Below are 23,848 nucleotides of genomic sequence, written 5' to 3'. Positions count from 1 at the left end.
TACAATCAGTCACAAACACCGTGGAAAGAGGAATGTGAGAAGACACCACTGCCTACAGTCCAACTCTTACTTAGGCTTCTGTGACTCAAAATTGCTGAAAATTAATGAAACCACAAGCTATTGTGGGGTTGCCTAATTACAAATCAGTTGCTCATGAGATGCAGCCACCGGAGTTGCCTTCCAAATACATTTCTGCTTCCAGCAGAAACAACTAGGGCACAGATGCATGAAAAGAAAGTCAGTGCATAATTTCATCAGATCTCTAACAGAATTTCAAACCCTGTAGCATCAAGTACAATAAACATTTAGAGACTATTGAAAAACATAGGCTTGTAAATTCCAGTATGGTCCGTGGGCTTTTTGAAGAAGGGTGTCCCGTAACCAAATGATATTAAACTCCTGATCACCCACCTTCATCTCTCAATTGCTGGGATGAAAAGTATGCCTTACTATATACTCCACTGGTCCAAAGATTTAACTCTCTTAGCAGAAGAACTCTAGGCAAGCAGGTCGATTTTAAATTTAAACAAATAGTCTTTTCTCTTTATCTACTACGTCTCTTAGCACACAACTTCATAAGTCCCAAAAGAAGCCTCAGGCACCTCCGCTATTGTACCAACCACCTTGCTACCAAGAAGTGAAGCAAGACACTTGCAAATCAATAGCTATGAAATAAGTCACAAACATGCTGCTTTTGGGAGAAAAAAAAAGACAGAGAGATTAATTTTATTTACATTTGGTAAGAATTGACATTAATCGTGTGTAAAGTCTTCATTGTGCTTTTAAACTGTTTCTCATTTGGAAATACAGCAACTAAAAATACCCTAAGGGATTCTGTTTTTCAATCCGCACTTTAAAGCCCTTGTTATCTACTACGTCCACTTGCAGCTTTGACATCAGGCGAGATGCTATTACAGGACTAGAGTCATGTTTAAAAGGCATTTGCAGCTCGCTGAGCTATATTATCTACAATATACAAGACTTGGCACATACTTAAATTATTGAAAATAAAGTACAGGGTGAGTTACTCTTCTTCATGGCGCTTTCAGGCAAATATCAGAATCTCTTCTCCCTAAAGAAAAAGAATAGCCAACATCAGGACAAAGTCATTCTGTATTAAAATAGTTGTTTAACTCAAATTTGTAATATTGAACCTCATGCTATGATGCCTCAAGCAGCTATTGTTTAAAATTCAGCCATAAGAGTGGAGAACTGGACAGGTAGAAAAGTTAGCTGCATGCTAAATTGGAGTTCAATTTACATTTCTATTTCAATGTCGAGCTATTCATTAATTTCATTCACAGGTGAGTCTAATTATCAACTTATACCTGAGCCTGGCTCCTTGCCCTCAAAGTGATAAAAACTCACTTTATCATAAATATAACTGTATCAATCACAGCACATCTTACTCAAAACAAAACACTAACCCATTTTCATAAAAGAACAGCAGAGATATCAGTTGGCTGGTGTGTTCAGTCTTGTGCTCAACACTTTCCCTAAAAATAGCTTTGCTCAAGAGAATCATGCATGCTAGTAAAACAGCCAAGTTTGCTAATTTGAATTCCTTTGCTACTATAAACATGTCACTCATTCATTCAAACGACATCAGTTCAGAAGTCAAAATCACGGGAACTCGGGTAGCAGGAGCCTTGCTGTGCCATCTTTCAAATTGTACGTGCACAGGTCATCGAAGCAAAATGGTATTTACTGTTTATAAAGGGGAATAGGGGCAATAAGCTAGAAATAAAGAGATTTAGCTATCCTGGAACCATACTTCCCATTGTTCTACAGTTTTAGGAAAAGTGTGTGATAGAGCATCTGATAGCCCCTTTCAGTCATTACCTCTCACCAGATTGACTGGCTCCAGCTACCTCCTTGTTACATCTTTTCTTATGAGTCTTCCTGTTTATGAAGTGGTTGTGAATAGGCTGACACACTCCACCCCTCCTACTCCCCATTCCCCCTCCCCGCCAACCTGAAACTCTGTAACTCTTTTTAAACTGGGCCGCTAGGCACACCTGTGGTAGCTTGTGGACTCCTGGCCGGGGACTTTTCAACTGGATACTGCAGAGGTGTTACAATGCCTTGATCTGGCTTCTGAAACGCTGAAATGAGATTTTTTACTTTCCGGAAAAATCTTTTATGTACCCCAGGTGCTGTCTGGAAAATAAAAGACCAAAAACCATTATTTATTTGCCTCCTAATGCTTAAAGAAAAAGACCCATAAGATGTGAGAAGGATGCTGAGAGGTAACATTTGTACAACTTGCTCAAATATTTGAAAACATAAGGAAGAAAGCAAAACAACATCCAGAAGAGCTTACTTTGCTTGGCTGCATTTCCCTGCAAGAGGAGCTAATGAGCTGTCATTTCAGCTTTCCCAAGGGTAGTATTAGTTTGTACAAGCTCTTGCTCACAGCCCTGCCCTTCCTCACTGGTACCCATCACATATCCGGAACCTCTAAGGATGTACAGGCCATTACCCACAATGAATTCAGTAGCAAAGGAGACGTAGTTAAACATAAAAAAAAAATACCAGATCCTCCAGGTCATTAATAAAAAAGCCTGAGCAACCAAAACAACAACTAACAACCTCTAGCCCATCATAGTTTCACAATATAAAATGCTACACTGAAAATTAAAACTAGGCTGTGATGATACCCGGAAATGCATGGCTGGCTATCACATTTACTCTTCTACATCATAAGCCATACTAACTCATCCTTCTTGCAAATTTTGTGTTCCTAGCCCCAGTCCATCTCACAGTCAGCACTACACCGTGACAAGGTTTCCTCTATGACATGAAAATGAAAGGCTACAGATAGAAGGTCACCTTTATTTATATATGTGTTAGTTTGTAAAGGGATCCCATTTGGAAGTGGCTGCCAGGACTGTATTCTTTCCCTGACATCTGCGCTCTCACAAAGACACTGCCTGGAACCAACACTCCCCCACAAAGCTTTGGAGCTGAGCTTTAGGCACCAGCTCCAAACTGTCATTTTACAGAAAATAAAAGAGTATCGCTCTGAGCAACGAAACAATGACGACTCTTGTTGCTTTCTATTTTATTCTTTTTTTTTTTTTAAAGAAAGTTGTTTTTCAGATATTCCATCTGGAAGGCTCTTTTAAGATGGGAGCTGCTTGGTTATTAGCATTTGATGAGAAAACATGAAGTCTAGCACAAGGCTTCTGTCAATTAGACCAAAAGCTAGACCCAAAGCTACATTGTCATTGCCTACTTTGGAGTAAGGACTTTTCCAGTACAAACCCTGTATTTTCTTCTGCACTGTAAAGTCGTTCCTGCCTGTACACTCTCAATAGACAGAAACAGTCTCCCACTCATCTCTATCCGTAGAATCAGAAGAGCTTCCTAAATTTCTTTTGAGGCCTCATGTAAAAATAACATGGCTATTCTTGCAGAGGCCATGCCTGTGACTAGCTTTTGCTCCAGGATAGACTCTGCAAAGGACAAAGTCATGCAATGGGTACAAACTACTTCCTTATGTCTTTCTTAGGGCATGTCTTCATCTTTGCAAACACGTTCCCGTGTATTGCTTTCACTATTCCGTCTCGGATTGGTAGACACACACGCACTCTTTCCATTGCTTTCATTCCGCAGGCACAGACAACGTAAACTAATCCTCTTACAGAAAGGAAATTACTAAGCAGGTGTGCAGTCACGTGTGTGATCAGAAGCAGCAGAGGTGTCTCTGAATTCCGTTCAGATTGGGAAAAGACCAAGAAGTTTCTAGTGAAGCTGAGGTCACCAGGCAGAGGAAAAACTTACACATTTACCAAGAGTGGAACCATTTCAAAACCACACTTCATTTAGACTAAAATTTTTGTGGTTAATAAAAGCGTTTTCAACAAAGGCATCATTTCTACAGGGACTGATTGTTAACACTTTATAATCCGTGTTGACAGGGAAGAGCTATAGCACTGGACATACAGAAGCAATTTGAACTTGAGATGCAGTGTTTCTTTAGGAAATGGTTGAGCTAATTCATGATGCTTGGCTTAATTCAGTAAGTAATTTGCTTGTTAGCTAAGGATCTCCTGATGACCAACTATGCAGAAAGGTCCAAAGGAGCAGAATTTGGCGGGAAGAGAACAGTACGATTTTGACAATGAAAGGCTGACAACCTATTCAATAATAAATAACAATCAACAATTCATCATAAATTTAGTCTCCAAGGAATGAGTTAATATCCTCAGCAGTGTTCTACCTAAAATGAAAAACATGAATATTTGTCTTGTATAAGTAATAGATTCAAGGTTCAATGTAATCTCTGTCTTACGTTTACCTAGCTTTCAAATGCTCTGTGTACAGTGGATAGAAAGCTACTGACATGACTTTTTCTACTGTAGCAAACGAAAATGTTTTTTTTTTTCCTAAACATAGTACAGTACCACTTGCAAAATTTGGAAAGACATTTATCACACACAAAAAGTCACCACTGACAGCACTATCCTGTCCATGAATTCATTTCTTGTTCACATTTGTGTCCCCCATACTGCCACCTCTTAGTTATCCATGGAAATGCTATTGGTCTTCAATGCATTCTGGAGAAATTCCTTCCAGTCAGGTAGTATAAGTTCTGAGACTGTACACTAGTTTAATATTCACCTTAACAAGAAGGCAAATGTTGTAGACATAAAAAAATGTAATACAACATAAAGCAAAGAGGTTTATCTCTCTCACATTTGGGGATAATTCATGCCAATCGACTGCACTCATGATACAAATAATTATAATATTTCTAAATAACAAGGGTCAAATCAGACAACATAGAAAATATTTATGCTCCTAAGCCCTCTCCTACCTTCTTAAAATGATTGCATATATGTAACAATGTGATATGATCTTATATGTGAAATTGGAGAAAACAAACTATAAAATGTGTCTAAGGATCGATATCCCATCTCGTCCTCCCAAGGCTTAGGCATCACGGAGTAAGGGAGGTAAAAAGAGTGTTAAGGGTCAAAGGGGGTGGATGACTCCAAGGAAACAGAGTCTTCTAGACACAGCAGGATAGCTGCACATATGAACTCATTACAGTTATAACAGCAAACACAAGACTTGGGCAAGCCCAACCTAGACCAAATCCCAACATGGAGAGGGGAAGTATGCAGAGTCCCACCTCTAGTCAAGGAACTATGGGCAATTAATAGCTACGAGAAGAGCCAGGGTTTTTTTTTTTTTTTTTTTTAAGAGAATAGCCCCTGGTAAGTAAATCATGCTTCAGTGGAAGGCCACACACCCAAGAATGTTTGAGTTGCACAAACTGCATTGACAGATTTAGAAAAAACAGGAGTATTCAACCTTGGATGGAAAGGGAGGAAAAAGAATAGATCTGTGAAGAGTTGGAAGACATGGATAAATATGATCAAAACATATTGTACAAAATTCTCAAAGAACTAATTTTTATTTTTAAATCATGAAAATCAAAGGCTCTCCATTAAAATTCACTATTGCTCATCTGAAGGATCTTTGTTGAGGGGAAAAAGATTATATACAGATAACCCATACACAAATTCCTATGTGTCAGCTCTACGTAACTATTCTTTATGATAAATCAAATTGCTTATTTATTTGAAGTGATAGATTTGTTTAAGAAGTATAGTTTTCATTAGAATTGGTAGTGATTGGATAGTATTACTGTATTAATTATCATGACACAAAGTAACATGGACAGAAAACAATATAGTATCATATGAAAAACATGATCAAAGGATGTTATAAACTGTCTTATGAAATGCATTACTATGTACAGTGGTCAAAACATAAAAGTATTTGAGGATATTATTCAATGGTATAGCAATATCCTAAAATGCATGAGACCCTGGGTTTTATCCCAAATTCTATTTTTTAAAAACCTGAAAGTTAAAGATAAAACTTAAAATATAAAATTAACCGATTAATAAGATAATGGTGTACTTGAATGCATTCTCCTTTGTTTTGGCAATTCAAATACTTGTAATTTACACTTTTTTTTTTTTACTGACAAATATGTAAGACACTTTTTAACTTTTGTCTAGACTTTATTATTCTTTAAATGCACAGATATATTAAGTTACTAATAGACATTGATATTAACATTTATGTTTTTAAAAAGTAATTGTGAAGCATTTCCACTATTGGGATAGGATAAGAAACCAACTAAAACCTCACTCAAGTTTGCAAACCTCAGCTGTGGAGTCATGAATTGATTCATAAGATAGGCTGTTCTATACCACCCTACTCCATAGAAAGATTTCACTCATTTCTTGGACTGATACAGTGGTGTACAAATATTTCAATGCCATAAGAAACCTTCATCCTGAATAAATCTTATTCAAAGTCCTAGTTCATAAGGAAAACTAAAGGGATATTGCCCAATGAAGCCAAGATAGGTACCCAGAAGTACACCCACTCACCTTCCCAGGGAGTCACAAGATAGAAGAGAACTGTGATTCTATAAAACACTGTTTTAAACCACTGCAATAGCAGGTAGAAATGCTTTGTTTATATATGTTTAAATCCTCAATGTTTTTATTAAATAATTACAATTTTCCCTCTTCTCTATTCCAAATATCCAGAAGCCTCTAATATGTTTCTATTGAAAATCTTGCCTATGCACACAGAGCAGCATCAGTTCCAATGCAACCAACAGATTGGAAAACATCTTACCAACCCTATATCTCATAGAGGACTAATATCTAATATATATGAAGAACTCAAGAAGTTAGACACCAGAGAACCAAATAACCCTATTTAAAAAATGGGGTAAATAGCTAAACAAAGAATTCTCAATCGAGGAATACTGAATGGCTGAGAAACACATAAAGAAATGTTCAACATCCTTAGTCATCAAAAAAATGCAAATCAAAACAGCCCTGAGATTCTACCTCACACCAGTCAGAATGGCTAAAATAAAAAAACTCAGGTGGCAGCAGATACTGGAAAGGATGTGGAGAAAGAGAAACACTACTCCATTGTTGGTGGAATTGCAAGCTGGTATAACCACTCTGGAAATCAGTCTGGTGGTTCCTCAGAAAATTGGACATAGTACTACCCGAGGACCCAGATATACCACTCCTGGGCATATACCCAAAAGATGTTCCAACACATAACAAGGACAGATGCTCTCCTGTTTTCATAGCAGCCCTATTTGTAATAGCCAGAAGCTGGAAAGAACCCAGATGTCCTTCAACAGAGGAATAGATATAGAAAATATCTTACATTTACACAATGAAGTAGCACTCAGCTATTAAAAACAATGACTTCATGAAATTCTTAGGTAAATGGATAGAATTAGAAAATATCATCTTGAGTGAGGTAACCCAGTCACATAAGAACACACATGGTATCCACTCACTGATAAGTGGATACTAGCCCAAAACCTCAGAATACCCAAGATACAATTCACAGACCGTAATGAAGCTCAAGAAGATGGAAACCCAACGTGTGAATACTTCACTCCTTCTTAGAAATGGGAACAAAATACTTAAGCGAGGAAGTGCAGAGACAAAGTGTGGAGCAGAAACTGAAGGAAAGGCCATCCAGAGACTGCCCTACCTAGGGATCCATCCCGTATGCAGCCACCAAACCCAGACAATATTGTGGATGTCAAGACGTTCATGCTGACAGGAGCCTAATATAGCTGTCTCCTGAGAGGCTCTGCCAGAGCCTGACAAATACAGAGGCAGATGCTCCCAGCCAACCACTGGACTGAGAATGGAGTCCCCAATGGAGGATTTAGAGAACAGATTGAAGGACCTGAAGGGGTTTGCAACCCCATAATAACAACAATATCAACCAACCAGAGCTCCCAGGGACTAAACCATCAACCAAAGAGTACACATGGAGGGATCCATGGCTCCAGCTGCATATGTAGCAGAGGACTGGCATCAATGGGAGGAGAGGCCCTTGGTCCTATGAAGGCTCCATGTCCCAGTGTAGAAAAATGCCAGGGTGAGGAGGCAGAAGGGAGTTGGTGAGTGGGGGAACACCCTCATAGAGGCAGGGGAAGGGGGAAAGGGATGGGAATTTCTGGATAGGAAACCTGGAAAGGGGATAAATAACATTTGAAATGTAAATAACTAAAATATCCAATAAAAGGATAAATAAACATGTAAAAATAAAATAAATTTTAAATAAAACCAGACACAGACAACAAAATAAATAAATAAATGACCTCACTTCACACAGTGGTGGCTAAACAGGTCTGGAATCAAAAGTTTCTAAAGACTTCTAAATGAATCCATCCATGACTATAGAATTGAGCATTAGTGATGTAAATGTGATTAATATTTTGGTAGTGTATGCTATGACTTCACTTTTTTAAACCAACCTAGATTTCAAGCACTTTTCTGATACCCAGAGAAGCAAAAGCAGATAAAAGAGCTGTACCTCAGCACTCCAAGAACCTGTTTCTGTCCGGGCCACTCGATATGTATAGATGAAACCTTGATACCTGTGAAAGAGAGCATTTCCATTACTAATCGCTTGCAGAAGAACAGTGAATGCTCTAACCTCCATCTTACTTTCATCTAAAAAAAAATGTCACATATGCTGGATGTACACGTATAGCTTCCTGGCAGTCTCCGGAAGCAAAGTCATTGGATTTCATTTGCTTACATTTTATTCCAGCACAATCACAATTTCAAGTGATTTGTTTTTCTTTAACCTAGTGTGGATTACTATACCTAAGTATTTGTCTAGTAGAGAGACTAGACACAAAAGAAGCTATAGGCCTGCCATCACTGACCTCCCAAAATCATAGATTATTAATCAACTTTAACAAGCCAGGCTCTTACTGTTTTTTTAAGCTAAACGTGGTTGACTGAAATAAGACCCAGTTAAATGAACAGTAATACTGATAGTATTATTAAAGTAAGTATATCGTACTATGAAATATTATTATTTTTCTAATACTATTATAATAAATAGTAATATACTATTACTATACCAACGTATAACATTGAAGCATAGCAGTAGTAGTAATTGGATTTTAAAAAGAAGTACTGTAACATGGAATGCTATCCAGCCTTTGAAATAATTAAATTCTACTAGTTACAACAATATAAATAAAACTGGAGGACAGGATGTAAAATAATTCAGGCACAAAACCCAGTTCCCTTAAGTATCCATTTTCCCTTACTTGAAGATGCTGAAGTGTTTACCTCAAAGAAATACAGAATAGGGTGGTGGTTACTATGGGGCTAGAGAGATGGCTGAAAAGCTAAAGGCATTTTTTTTTTACTCTAGCAGAAGACCAGTTTCAATTCCCAACACCCACACAGTAGTAGTTCACAGCCATCTGTAACTCCAGTTCCAGAGTACCTGATGCTCCTTTTTTTTTTTTTTACCACTATGAACTCCAAACAATTGCATGGTGCACATATATACATGAAGTCAAAATGCTCACACATAAAATGTGTGGGGAAGTATGCTATAAAAGAGGGATCTGCATTGTGGTGTGGTACTGTGTGCCTGTCATCCTGAACCTGGATCTGTACCTGGGTGTAAGCTACATAGGTCAGCCCACCAGCGATCCTGTGCTATGCCACCAGGACTAGCCCTCCTACCTTGCCCAGGCAAGAAACACAGCCAGCTTTCCCGCGCTCATGTCCTCAGAGCTTGCTCACCTACCAGGTCTAGCTCTACTGTGTTGCCCAGGCAACGTGTGGGGTCAGTTCTTCTAAGTGTTGCAGCTATAGTTTTGTTTGTTTATGTACAGCCCATTATTAGTATCTATCACCATCTGACTGTGCATGAACAAATCAGAAATTTTTGTTCCTATTTCACTGTACTGGTTAGTTTTTTGGTTTTTTTTTTTTTTTTTTTTTTTTTTTTTTTTTTTTTTTTTGTCAACTTGATACAAGCTAGTCATTTGGGAAGAGGAAACCCCAACTAAGAAAATGAATCTATTACACTGACCTGTATCTGTAGGCAGATCTGTGTGGGCATTTTCTTGGTTAATGATTCATGTGGAAGGGCCTAGCCTACTGCTGGTGCTGCTACCTCTGCATGAATTATATTTTTAAAAGCAAGCTGAGCAAGCCAATGAGCAGCATCCTTCACGGCTTCTGTTTTCCTTCCTGCCTCTCTCTGCACTGATTTCCCTCAATAATGAACTTTAAGCTGAAAGATGAAATAAGCCCTTTCCTCCCCAAGTTGCTTTAAGTCGCTGTGTTTATCACAACAACAGAAAGCAAAGCAGAACACTAAGTGCCCACTGCTCAGCAATTCCCTAGCCTACACCTCTCCTCTTTTCCCCAGCCACAGACAACCAACACACTACTCTCAGTCCCCACGGGAATGATTTTGTTATATTCCACATATGAATAAAAACATGTGGTACATGACTTTCTGTGTCTGCCATATTTCATTTCACATAATGACTTGAAGTTATATCTACGCTTTTGCAAATTACATGATTTCATTCTGTTTACAGTTGAACAGACTTCTATTCTGTTTGTCTCCTTGTTCTGTGCTCGACCCTCAATTGATGGATCCTCATGCTAGCTCCATTTCTTGGCTTTTGTAAAGTAATGCTGCACTGAATCTGACAGGTCAAATATCTCTCCAACATACTGATTTCATTTTCTTTGGATGAATATTCAGGTGTGGATAACTGAAGAATGTGGTAGCTCTGGTTTGTCTGAGGATCTTCTATGTTGTTTTTCATATGGAATGTTCCATATTTCCAAAGTATTGCCCTATCTACATTTTTGTAAAGAGTGAGTAATGTTTCCCCTTTCCCATGTTCTCATTTGTACTTATTTACTTTCTTTGACAATAGCTTTCATTATTTGTTGTTTACTCATTTATTTTTCATGGAGTGATGGAATAATCTTGTGACTTTGGGTTTCATTTCCCTGGTCTTCAGTGAACTGAGCATTTCTTCATTACGGTCCCTTTTATAAAGATTTATTTTATTTTTATTTTATGTTTGATCTTTGTGCCTGCATTTATGTCTGTGCCAATGTGTGGACAGTGCCAATGGAGGCCAGAAGAGAGCACTGAGTCCCCTGGAACTGGAGTTACAGACAGTTGTGAGCCACTATATGGGTTCTGGGAACTAAGCCCAGCTCCTCTGGAAGAACATCCAGTGCTCTTAACCACTGAGCCCTCTCTCCAACTTCTTAATAAATAGTTGCCTAATAGAAAAGTAAGGTGACCTTTATGCTGAATTTTCAAACAAATTTTGAATCTGAATATAAATAAATTATTATGATCTCATTTAATATATTTTCTGTTGTTCTTGGGCACAGGATTGGATCAATTGGTATCCTCGGTTAGAAAATATTTTGAAGTCTGTTTAAATCACTGTGTTTAAACTTAAAAGAGTAAATGATACTAAAATCTTACAAAGAGACAGCTATGCTTAGTTCATTGCTCACATTGGCATCAAGTCCCTTTAGAATTAAAAAGCCTTTAAATATTTGAATTAAATTGTTATGCCTTTAATCGCTATCCATCAGCACTAATTACCTAACGAACTACAAAAGACATTTCAAACACTCTAATCTAATCGGGTTTATTTGACTTGTGAAATTGAACAAAAGGCCAATTTAAATGTTGGTGTGATCTCAAAACAAATGTTTTATTTTTGTAACATACATTTACCAAAGCATTCAAATCATATATAAAATAACTTACCATGTGCATATATATAATATGCTGAATAAGTTATTTTACTTAAGGTCTAATTTTTAAGTAATTGAACTCTCCTTTAAAGTACACCAATTTTAGTAAGTGCTCAACAGCGAACAAGACAAGAACTCTGATTTTTGTTTTTCACCATGGGAGCTTGAAACCTGTTTTAAGAGACTTTCTTAACGCAGGGAGGAAAGTGGAGGCAGGGCCCTTAGTTTTCTTTTTTACCCTTTGGGAAGCAATTAATGTAAATAATTCATAATAAGTTTAAGGGTGATTATATAGAAAATGCAGTGCTTAAAAATCTCAACAATGGAACGTTGGAGATAATGCAGTTGGTAAAGTGTTTGCCTGTATGCAGGAAGACCTGAGTTCAACCTCTGAATCCATTCTATGCATGATGCTATGCACTTGGAGTTGTGATCCCTGGGGCTCACTGGCCAGCCAGCCTACCAAGGTTGGTGAGCTCCAGAAATGTGAGAGTACCCATTTCAAAAAGTTAGGATGAACAACTCCTGAGGACTAGCACCTGAAGTTGTTCTCTGGCTTCCACACACATGTGTACACATACCTACAAGCACTTGTACACACACATATAGACACATATACATGTATACACACAAAAATAAACTCTCAATAATTTAACCAAAATGGTAAGCAAGCTATCTTCCAGATTCTAGAATAATGGGCCTCTAAAATATACAATGGATATACTCTTTACCATCATTCAGCTTCATTTAGTCAAAATAAATGAGTATGTTTTGAAAATTGTTTCCTAACGAATCTGATCTTATCTCACTTTCGGTTAAGCAGCAGGAACCTGGGTACCACTTCAAAAGCTCTTACCTTCTTCAGTCTCCAAACAAGCTGATGTCAATGGCACATACTTTTTCTCATGATGAAGGTATCTGATATTAACAATTTCCCCACCCCAAGCCCTTGAATTCTGAATGAACAAACTTTTCTTTCAAATAAACCAAAAGTGTGTGACTTCTGTTTTCAGTCATATAACTTACTAATCAATCATCCTCCAAAGGCAACATTCATAATAATATGACATGGAAGGGGGAAATCTAAAGCAGAACAACTCAAATTGTATCCTAAGATCATAGCATTTAATATGGATGTTGGGAATCAAATTCAAATTCTCTGGAAGTACATCAAATGCATTTAAACATCAGAACATGCTTTTTAAAACCACATATATGCTCTGTCTGTAGAAAAATCACTATTATAGGAAAAGCAACAAGTGTTAATAAAAACCATAAACTATAGATATCTTTGACCAACTAATCTTGCTTATTATCATACACCCCAAGGAAATAAGTCAAAAGAAAATAATGTTTTAATAGTAAAAGTGAAATTAACCTAACTACTCCAAACAAGTAAGAATTACTCAAAATAAGATAATAGTTTTTAGATATGCCTTCAGAATTGTATGTGACTAAAGTAGAAATAAAAATTACATCAAAATAAAATAATTCTTCACAGGCAGGGAACTAATCAATAGATAGAAGCAAAAAAACAAAAAAAACAAACAAACAAACAAACAAACAAAAAAAACCCTAGTTAGAAGCATACCTGCTGAAGGGGAAAGAGAATTTGCAACCCATCAGCCTGACAGATAAGGCTTAGTATCCAAAATATCTAAGATTTGAAAAAAATCTCAGTAAGGAAACAAATTGATTGAAAATGGGCAAAGGACCTGAACAGATTTTTCATAAAATACATATAAAATGGCAAAAAAAAAACTTATGAAAAGAAATCCATTCATCATTGGAGAAATGCAAACTGAAACCACACCTGTTCAAGTGACTCTTACCAAAAATATGAAAGGTGAGTATTGTGAGGAGGGTGTGGAGAAAGAGAACACTTGTACAGTTCTGGGAATGCAAATTAGTAGAATGATTATGGAAAACAGAAAGGCGGTTCCTCACACACACACAGACAAAAAAATTAAATTGCATGACTCAGCCAGAGAATGACTGGGTGTATATCTAAATGAGATCATTCCATTGAAGAGTCTGTGCTCCCCAGTTCAGTGTAGCACTATTTACAATATAAAAAATAAGAAATCAACTTTAGTGTACAAGACTGGATAAATGATGTATGAAGAAAGTATGATATAGATGTACTACACCTTATATGAGGGATCTAGATTTTAAAACAAACAAAGGAAGACATGGAAATAAACTAACTGAGAAGAAAAGACCAGAAGAAGGGAATACAAAATGAATTATGGGACAAATATGGGTTCAAAATATATTCTACATGTAAGAAAATACTATAGTAAACCTATTTTGTATAATATGTGCTAATTATTAATAATGAAAAAACAAAATCTGAAGTACACATGTAATTTAATACCAGTTAAACTTAACAAAAATGTTATCTATTTTTGACAGCAGGGATGAACCTGAAGGACAGACATTATGTTAAATGAAATAGTCCAGGCCCAGAAAGTCAAATATTACAAAATCTCAAATATGAACAGAATCTAAAACTACTGATTGACATAAGCCACGAATGTTGTGCCTTTGTTAATCACGAATTAGAAGAAAGCATGTAATTCATTTTCTAAAACTGCTACATGCTTCCAACTTCCTCTATGAATATAGACAAATCAAGAAATGGATCAATTTTCACTTTCTTCTCCCACTGAGATGCTTTTTGGAATTGATCATGAACCCAATATTTAGAATTTAAAACTGTGGAGTGTTTTAATTGTTGCTGTTAATTTATTTTTCTAAATAACAAATACAAAACGTGTGTTTAGTCCTTGCTGATTCTAAAATTTAACTTTATTTTATCTAAAGCTGTCCCCTGTGCTTTGAAAATGTGTTCAGACTAGCAATGGGCAGGTACAAGGTCACTCCATTTAGTTCTCAATTTCTCAGTGGGTCAGTATGGTGGGTAGGACTTCACTTCAAACCAACAAACCCACATCAAGTTTCTTGATGCCAACTAAAGGGCTTCTCAAAAGAAAAGCTGTAAGTACATCTGACTTATATATTCACTCTGCAAATACTGCAACCTAGTTCCCATCATCTTATCTACACAATATATTTACACTAAATATTTATAAATATAGACATTTGTAAGACACAATTATGAAACAGATGTTGAGGAACTTTTGGTGCTTTGTTTTTCAGGCTGATCTGAACTCATTATACAGGTCAGACTGACTTCAAACTCATGGTGATCCTCACACCTCACTTCCCAAACGCTGAGATTGCAAGCAGGGTCACCATACGTGCTGTAACTAAATTTTGAACAAATATATTACATCCATAGTGACTGTTCCATACATAAAAAGTCTTCATTATTAAAACTGTATTCACCCTCAAATGGTTTATAATTTTCTGTTGTCCAAACTTCCTTCTTTTGGAGTGGATATGAATTTCGAGTACAATCTAAAGTCATTCAATATCCAGACTAATGGGGAAACTGTGTAATGATCCTGTTCTTACCACCACCACTTGTTAATCCAGGGCTAAAGAAAATTTGAAGAATTTGACCAAGGTAAAATTCCTAGATAAGAGGCAGTGTTACAGGGGCTGGAGAGATGGCTCAGCGGTTGAGAACACTTCCAGAGATCCTGAGTTCAATTCCCAGCAATCACATGGTGGCTCACAACCATCTGTAATGGGATCCGATGCCCTCTTCTGGCATAAATATAAAAATCATCTTGGCAAGTTTTACTTTAAAAAGGAGATAAGTAGACTTGCACTGTGTGCTCAGAGGGTCTTGCAGAAAGAAAATTGAAGATTAATCCTCATTGTGTGATGCATTCTTAGACTGGTGAGAACGAATGAACATTTTGGTCTTAACGGTAATTTCAGAAGTATAATTTTCTACAAAAAGAATGTGTCTATAAAGACAGAACATTCTGATGAAGACAGAACAGGAGAGGTAGCTGAAGAGAAAGCAGCCCAAGATATGTGGGATGGGGGAGGGGTGGCTAACAGGTCAACACAGACTTCCCCTACATTTAAATTAAATGGCAACTTCAGACTAACCTTGAGGCTTCGATTTTACATTGCCCTCCCCCTTTTTTATTGGATATTTTCTTACATTTCAGATGTTATCCCCTTTCCCTGTTTCTCTTTTGGAATCCCCCTATCCCATCCATCCTCCCCCCACCCCCCTTTATGAGAGTGTTCTCCCACCAACTACCCACGCCTTCCCACATCCTCACCCTGGCATTTCCCCTACACTAGAGAAATGAACCTTCACAGAACCAAAGGCCTCCCCTCCCATTGATGCCAGAGAACACTACATATGCAGCTGGAGCCATGGGTCTCTCCATGTGTACTCATTGGTTGGTGGTTTAGTCTTTGGGAACTCTGGGGGGTCTGGTTGGTTGTTGTTCTTCCCATGGGGTTGCAAACCACTTACTCTATAAGCCAGGCTGACCTTGAACTCAAGAGATCCACCTGCCTCTGCTTCCCAAGTGTTGTGATTAAAGATTTGTGCCACCATTGTCTGGCTTACTTTATTCTATCACTGTGTTTGGGTAGGCACTGTAGATCCAGTGTTCTGATAGTAAATCCTGATATTTTCATGTAGACTTCTTGTCTTACTGAAAAGTAAATATCAATTTTACATTGTTAACCAGAGTCAGATTTTAGCATATTTTGTCTGTGAATTGCCCGTTTTGTGGTTGATGTGTAACAAATTTAATACTAGCATGACTTTTGTGCTCACTCTACCATAAATTAATTGTATTGATTGATGAATATTAATTAATTATTTAGTAATTATTAATTAATGGTTATTATCATTAATAAATTCTACCAAGAAAATCCAAAATAATTTTAGTGGCCAAGGCTATTCTGGAGATGTGGCAGCAGTAAACATACACAGTAGAATTTTTTAAAAAATGTCTGGGCAAGCAAGATGTCTCAGTGGGTACTACCATGAGTACTCAATGGGACACTACAATGCCTGAGACCCACATGGAATAAGGAGAAAACCAACATACATGTACTCACACACAGACATACAACACACACATAAATACATAGGGAATTAAACGAGGAATCTAAAATGATGAGAACTAAAGTGTCATTTATTGTTAAATTTTATAACCCTCAATTCATTGCCATACTCTCCTTTGTCACACTGTCCCCTGCTATTACAACTGGTAACCTGAAATTTTATAGTACTACATATCCTCTACTTCTTGAATTCCGTTGTATGGTGGGTACTTTATTTCCAGTTCAAAAAACTCTATATCTGCTACAGAGATATTGGTTCATTCATTTTTATTGCTGCCCTATTCACAATTGTTAGGAAATAGGAAGAGCCTAGATGTCCTTCAGCTGATGAATAGATAACAAAAATGGGATATGTTTCCCGATGGGATGGTATTCAGCTAATAATAAAAATGGAATTTGCAGGTAAACAGATAGAACTGGATACAGCCATTCTGAGTGAGCCACAACATCACCTGTGTTCTCCCATTTGTGATTGTTAGCTTTGAGTCTTGAGATATATGTGTTTCATTTGGAATACCTATAGAGATCATGGATCATGGGATGGCTACTTTCAAAGAAAGAGAGATAGAACGTACAAGTAGAAAGATTTAAAAAAAAGGAATATAAGAACAAGAAGGGTTAAATTGGGGTGGCAATAGGAAAGTAGGGTAGAAGACAGAATACAGGGAAGGGTGACAGTAAAACCCTCTCAAAAAGTCCTATGTAAACCTACTAATGTAGATACTATAAATATACACATATATAAAAAGTGTTAAAGTGGAGTTACTCTACAACAGGTAGCTAGACATCACATGTTACCAAATAAAATTCCTAGTACCAGGAATGGATTATGACTTTTTAAAAATTTGGCCAATGAGGTCCCATAGACCACCATTAAAAGCCATTGCCAATGTTCTTGACTACCCTCCACAACTTGGCAGTAAAACCCTATTGCTGAAGAAACCACACACTTGAGGGATAGATCACAGCGAAATCAAGCTGGTACAGACATGGAGGCTTCATTTATATGGGCTAATCCATAGTGCTGGAAGGTGCTATGCCCACTAACAGAAGAGAAATGTAATCATCAATTTCACCACTTAAAAAGGACAAAAAGATAACTCTTTTATCCAAAGACATAAATGGCAAATGATGTCATTCTGTGTCTTCAAGGCTGAAGAATTATAAATGCATTTCTTCTTCTGAATCTTTCATTAGAGAAACATAAAATCAGCTAGGTACAGAGAGATGTTAATTGTGGATATGTGGTGTTTTTCCAGCTTATTTTAACATATTTTAATTAGTTTTCTTCTTGTGAGACAATCTAGGGAAGTGGCTGTTTATCTTAGAGTGAAAAGTGAAAACTTGTGAGGGTGTAATATGTACCTCAATGAAAGAAACTTGATATACCCAGAAAAAAAGAATAGAATAAAAGCTTACACCCTATCTTTGAAAAGAGTTTATTCTCTAAAACTGATAGTTTGTCCTTAATTTATTCTTGATGTTAATTTAATCTAATTTAACAGAAGTATTTTAGATTTCATCAAAAAAAAAAAACATTAGACAAGAAGACCTAATAACTTTTGAGTATGTTTGAAAAAGACAACATACTAACTCAATTAATATAAGTATAAATGTATCAATTGAACCAAACAATAACCTTATTATAACTATTTAGTTCGTTTAGTTTTTGGTAAAGTGGCCAAATAAAAAGTCGAAATTCTATCTAGTAAACAATTGTTGAACAATTGAAAACCACTTGGAAATAAATCAAAGTAGATCTTTTATGTACATAAAAGTAAAGTTTAAATGGAATTAAAGAGTAGAGGATAATTTAATAAAATCATATATTTAAAACAAAAAAGTGAAGCTTTGTGTATGTCAGGAGGAGAAAAAAATTTCTAAGCTGAGAAGCAAAGGAAAAAATCAAGCATGAGGAAGCTGTATAATGCATTTTAGTGCTAAAATTATTAAATAACAAACACCAAACTGATAAAGGACAACAGGTTAAGATGTTTCTCTGTGTGTTACGATGTTTCTGTGTGTGTGTGCGTGTGCGTGAGTGTGTGTGTGTGTGTGTGTGTGTGTGTGTTTGTGTGTGTAAAGCAGTAAGATCCAAATCTTCAAGTCATAAAAGAATGTAAAAAGCCAGTTCACAAATGGGGAAAATAGTTCAACAACCACATAAAAAATGCTTAGTGCTACTAACAAAAGCTAAAATATGAAAAATAGAGTGTAAATATAATAAAAACTAGACATCAAATTTCAGAGGAAATCATTTTTAACAGGAATACTCATTGGTAAGGGAAAGTACACATATAAACTAGAATGCACATGTAGGCAAAAATATTTAGTGATCATTTATATGTAGAATTATAATTTAAAAGTATTGAATCATTCAGTTGTCAAAATAAGAAGCTGATGTACATGTACAAAGTCATCCAAAAACAAAATTAGACAACAAACAATAAAATAAGTGATTAGTCCAGAAAAATATGATTCATGTACAACTTAGCTGAACTAAAATACAGCGCTTAGAAGATAATGTCTTGAACTTATTTGTGAATATGCTGCATATGAGTCAGCTTTTTTAGTACTAAATGGAAATTGCAGCAAAATGTAATGAAAGGATGTACATGTTCCAAAATATTCATTTTCTTAAAGTAGAAAAGAAATTGTATTTAAAAATTAATAGTAGTCTTTAAATCACAATATTATAGTATTTTTCCTTAAATTCCATTATGTTTTCAAACTTTTTATCTTAAATAAGTATAAAAGACTGTTTTGATGGACTCTTTTAACTCTAGCTTTATTTAGGGCAAACAACTGGAAGAAAAGCTTCTTGTTTTAAATGAAGGATACCAATGCTAGAAATGGAAGACTTTTACAATCTTTGAAACATTTTGGTTTTGAAAATCTAACAGGAAAAAGGGTCCTATGTGACTGAGATTTAATCTGTATAGAGGCCCATATTGTTTGAAAGTACAATTTTCTGCATAGTTTGAATCATACAAGAAAAATAGAGTAAGTTGAAGTTTAAGCAAATCTTTGTGGTTAATGGTAATAAACAAAACATGGAATAATGTGGTCCTGAGTAAACAGTCATTATTAGAATTTTTTTCATGCATATATGATTTTTTCTTGCTACTCTACATCCTACGAATCAGTATTTTGAGTTAGGAAGTAGGTTATGTTCCCAATAACATGGTGCACTACTACCGTAGTGCCATTAAGAGGGAATAAAATGTTTGTGTGTATCAAAAGGGATACACAGCTCAAAGGCAAAAACAAAACAAACAAACAAAAACCCTGAAGCACTTATCAAGGGCAAGCAAAGCCTTCCTCTTGTCTCTTCCCTCCACAGTTGCCTGGCCATAAACCCTGAGAACCCAGACAACAGGGCATCATTCTAAAGACTGGAGGAGGAGAATTCTTCAGTTCTCTATTTTCATAGAAAGAGGTTTTTCAACTAAAGTTAATTGACAGCAACAAAAAAACAACTACTTTACATTTATACAGCATCCCCCATCAGTAAAAACCAGAAGGCTGAGAATTTCCTTAAGTGGTTCAGGAATACATGTCCAAATACTAAGGTTTCATCTCTTCAAGATTTCACTTACAGCCATCTTTTATAACAACTGGTTTCTGTTTGACATGGATGTAAGGTGAAGCCCCAGAGAATTTGAGTGACTTCCTAGAGCCCCACCCAGCCTAATGATCTTTGCAGTGAAGAGTACAATATGTCTGAACAGTTGATCTAATCCCAAATGGTTTGCTGAGTGCCTGTTAAGTACCAGGATGTGTTCCGAATACTGGAGACAATGTTTGCTCCTTCATGAAGGTGGTTTGTGGTAGAGCCCATGTATAAGTAAGCAAGCTAGTGTCAGTAAAAGTTCCTTGAATAAAAGTAATGGGATAGCAACCCAGAGAGCACACGTCCATTTGTTAATGAACAAGAGATGTAATGTTGAACAGACGTGAAAAGATCTTGAGTAGGGAGTAGGTTTAGTTAATGTCAGGGGTGACCAGGAGGTATGGAAAGTACAAGTCTGGGGTATACCGTCTCCAGCCCCCACTCCCCTACATAGGCTTCATTTGAACCTCAGTTAAGGAGCATGTTACCTCTATTATCAGTGCACCCCTTTTACTCACCATCCTTCATTTTCCACAAGGAAAAAAAAATACCTAAGGATTGTCATTGTCTTGCCTAGCCTTTCTTGGAGTTCCACTTGGTCCATGCCCAGGGTTGAGTGTCTAGCTAAGTAAAAATTCGTTTTAGGCACACAAACAAAATCCTAGATTCTGTTCCCAACACTGGAAAATTATTTTTCCATCTATTTACCTTGAAGACTTCATGATAAATGTATTTAATATGATCTAAAAACTGCCAGAAATAAGGGTTGGCCATTTAAAAAATCAATACACAATGACAATCCTCTCACACCAGCCTCAATTTAATCTTACTTTTCTGGCCCAGAAAGTCGTTCAAATGTTAGCAGTGTATTATCATGTGCAGAACTCCCTACCAAGCATTTTTTGTTTTGTTTTTGATTTTATATTTTATATAGACTGCACTGAACTCTGCACTGAACAAATGAAGCTTTGTGGGGTTTATATACACACGGTTCTTACAGTAGTCTTTGAACCGGGTCCTTCTGTAGACTGCCTCAAGAAGTACTGAAATAATTGGTCCAAAAAGAGACTAATAATAAACCATACTTTCATTTGCTGAGTATCAAGCCCAAGTGTTCACTTTTTCTTTTTTTGATGCATGGAGGTATTTAATCTTCCTAGTCTCTTGGAAAACGAGACCCATTTAAAATCAAGGGCTAAGAGATCGGTTTTCGGAGGGTGTGACTCTGGTAGGATTGGCTCAGGGAGGTTGGGAGCCAAGATGCAGCTGCACCTGGTTCAGAATGGAGCAAGAGGCTGAGAACAGTCTAGGCAAAGATCAAAGTAGGGTCATTACCGTGGTGTTTTCTTTTTGTGCTCTTTAAAACGATTGGCAGTCCTATCTTTTACGGGACACACCATGTTTTTTTAAACTCATTACTCCTCTTCCAAAGCAAGGTAACTCGGCAGCAGCAGAAAGGTGTCCCTGCTCTTTCATACGCATCCTCTTCAGTGCTGTGCCACTTCGGTGTCGTTGTCTAATAGGATCTTACACCATAGAGCCCTGGCTGGCATGGAACCGGTTATGGAAACCAAGCTAGTTACCTGAAACTCAACACACACCTCTCTCTGCCTCCGTCTTCCCTGTGCTGCGTTCTAAAAACAATGGATTTCATTTCCTTCTTAACCACTTCTCCAAGCATTTGCTAGATACTTTTCTTTTGGGAGTACCATTTTCAGTCACATTTGTAGAGAACAATAGAGAAAGATTTCCCTTTGCCTTAAATCATGGCCCAGAATACAAATAGTCCATCATCCCAGGGCTCCACCATCTTGGTATCTACTTGGAATCAGAGCCGAAGTCTAGAGTATGGGTCTTCCTCAAAGTAAAGGTAAATTCTAGGCCCTGTTTTATCATTCTGAAGGGTATTCAGTGAAGCTGTCACAAACCCCCTGGGAAAATGCAGTAGATAAAATCCCCAGTAAGGAACATACATCCAAGTACTGCCTACCACAGCCCTGGGTTCAGCCCTGAGACCATCCATAAGAGCTGGAAGAGTACTCAGTTCCTGCTGCATGCATTCCCTGGGTACCTATGCCAAAAGCTGTAACCCTCCCAGCCCCCCCCCCCCCCCATGAATGGGCAGGGTACACATGCTGCTAGCCTGCCACTACCAGGAGAGGTACTCACAAAACACACAAGCAGTACACGCCAGGGACGCTCTCACTGTCTCGCAGCAGATAGCTTCCATCCAGCCCCGTGGCGAGTAAGAGCTTCTCCCCCGTCTCCCTGCTGATTTTGCCGTGGTACACAGTCACCGCATCCATGCCTAGCAAACTCTTCGATGGTCCCAGAAGGGTGATGGTAGAAGGAAGCTCTTGCTGCTGCTCTTGTTGCCTAAGTGGCTTGCTGGGCACAGCCACCTGACTCCCAGGGCAGCCAGTATGAAAAGAGAGAGAGCCGAGCACCCTAACAACAGGATGTTGTCTACCTGCCTTAAAACCTCTTCTCACACTTCAATTCAGGCCAGCTCAGCAGTTTAACAGCTTCAAACTTGTGATGGGTTTGTTCACCTACTCTCCAGCACAGTGTGTGTGGTGGGGGAGGGGGCACACGGGGAAAGTGAGCACTTGCAGTATTGGAGCTGTGCCAGCAATGCAGACAGAGCTTGCACAAAGATGAGAAGCTTGATAGTGCTTTTGTTCTTGTGGAGTTCCTGCAACCTGTGAAGCCGATGACAATGACTTGGCTTAACCAGGGTACAAAAGATCTGGTGCTAGAGGCGAATGGTACATGTCATCATGAGGAGCAGAAACGGACTGGCAAAATAAAAGCATCAAAACAGCCAAACTACAAAACCACGGCAGAGCATCCCTATAAGGGTTCCCCAGCATCACCAAGTACTGTTGAACTATAGACTTTGGAACTGGGTGTTCCTGAGGGGGAAAAAGCTTCCCGTTCTTCAGTGCTGATGAGACAACCCAGGACCTCCCAGATGAAATCTTCTACCACTAAGCCATATGCCAAATCCTTGAATACACTTAGGTCCAAGCAAGTAGTTTTTACCTTAATGTTCTTTTCCAAGATCCAAAAGTATCGATTTAGTCACACATAGAAATTGTCAGGGTGTTAAATAGTATTGCAGATGGATCTAACTGAAGGGCTTAAGGAGAGCAAATCCTTTTATTGGTGCTTTTTTTGTTTTATTATTAATACTATTATTATTATTATTATTATTGCAATATAATTATAGCATTTCTCCCTTCCCTTTCCACCCTTGAAACCCTCCCACAAACCCCTCCCTGCTCTCCTTCAACATTGTTATCGAATGCATATATGTATATACATATAATTCCTAAACACAGCCAGTTGTATCTGTGTAGTGATATTTCTCTACATGTTTTCAGGGCTAGCCATTTGGTACTAGATGACCAATTAGTATGTTCTGCCCTAGGGTGACCACTTCCTCTATACCCAGTTTTATTCAGCTGTCTGTAGCTCTTCCTGTGGAGCTGCTGGCTTGTGGCATTTCTCTGTCCAGTTGGTTGTATGTGTACTTCTGTGTACTCTTTGGTATGTTGTGGATATAAAATCCATTTTACTTCATTGCACG

The 23,848-nt window shown here is 37.5% G+C and overlaps 1 protein-coding gene across 3 annotated transcripts; it reads right to left on the bottom strand.

Moving 5' to 3' along the window:
• Positions 1-1,034: 1,034 nt before the first annotated feature.
• On the bottom strand, positions 1,035-22,562 carry SH2D1A (SH2 domain containing 1A; the record flags this gene model as incomplete). Of its 3 annotated transcripts, XM_080910539.1 has the most annotated exons (5): positions 1,035-1,072; positions 2,019-2,160; positions 8,392-8,455; positions 17,633-17,686; positions 22,426-22,562. In XM_080910539.1, the coding sequence occupies 5 exons, from the start codon at positions 22,560-22,562 to the stop codon at positions 1,035-1,037; spliced, it is 435 nt and encodes a 144-aa protein (XP_080766665.1). The 3 variants fall into 3 exon arrangements, with proteins under 3 accessions (XP_080766665.1, XP_080766666.1, XP_080766667.1); XM_080910540.1 differs by lacking the exon at positions 17,633-17,686; XM_080910541.1 differs by lacking the exon at positions 17,633-17,686 and having other exon boundaries at positions 22,435-22,562.
• Positions 22,563-23,848: the final 1,286 nt, after the last annotated feature.

The sequence above is a fragment of the Micromys minutus genome (genome assembly GCF_963924665.1).
Source record: "Micromys minutus genome assembly, chromosome: X".
Classification (NCBI taxonomy): domain Eukaryota; kingdom Metazoa; phylum Chordata; class Mammalia; order Rodentia; family Muridae; genus Micromys; species Micromys minutus.
Note: the sequence above shows the minus strand (reverse complement) of the source record. Positions and strands in the feature narration are given on the sequence as shown.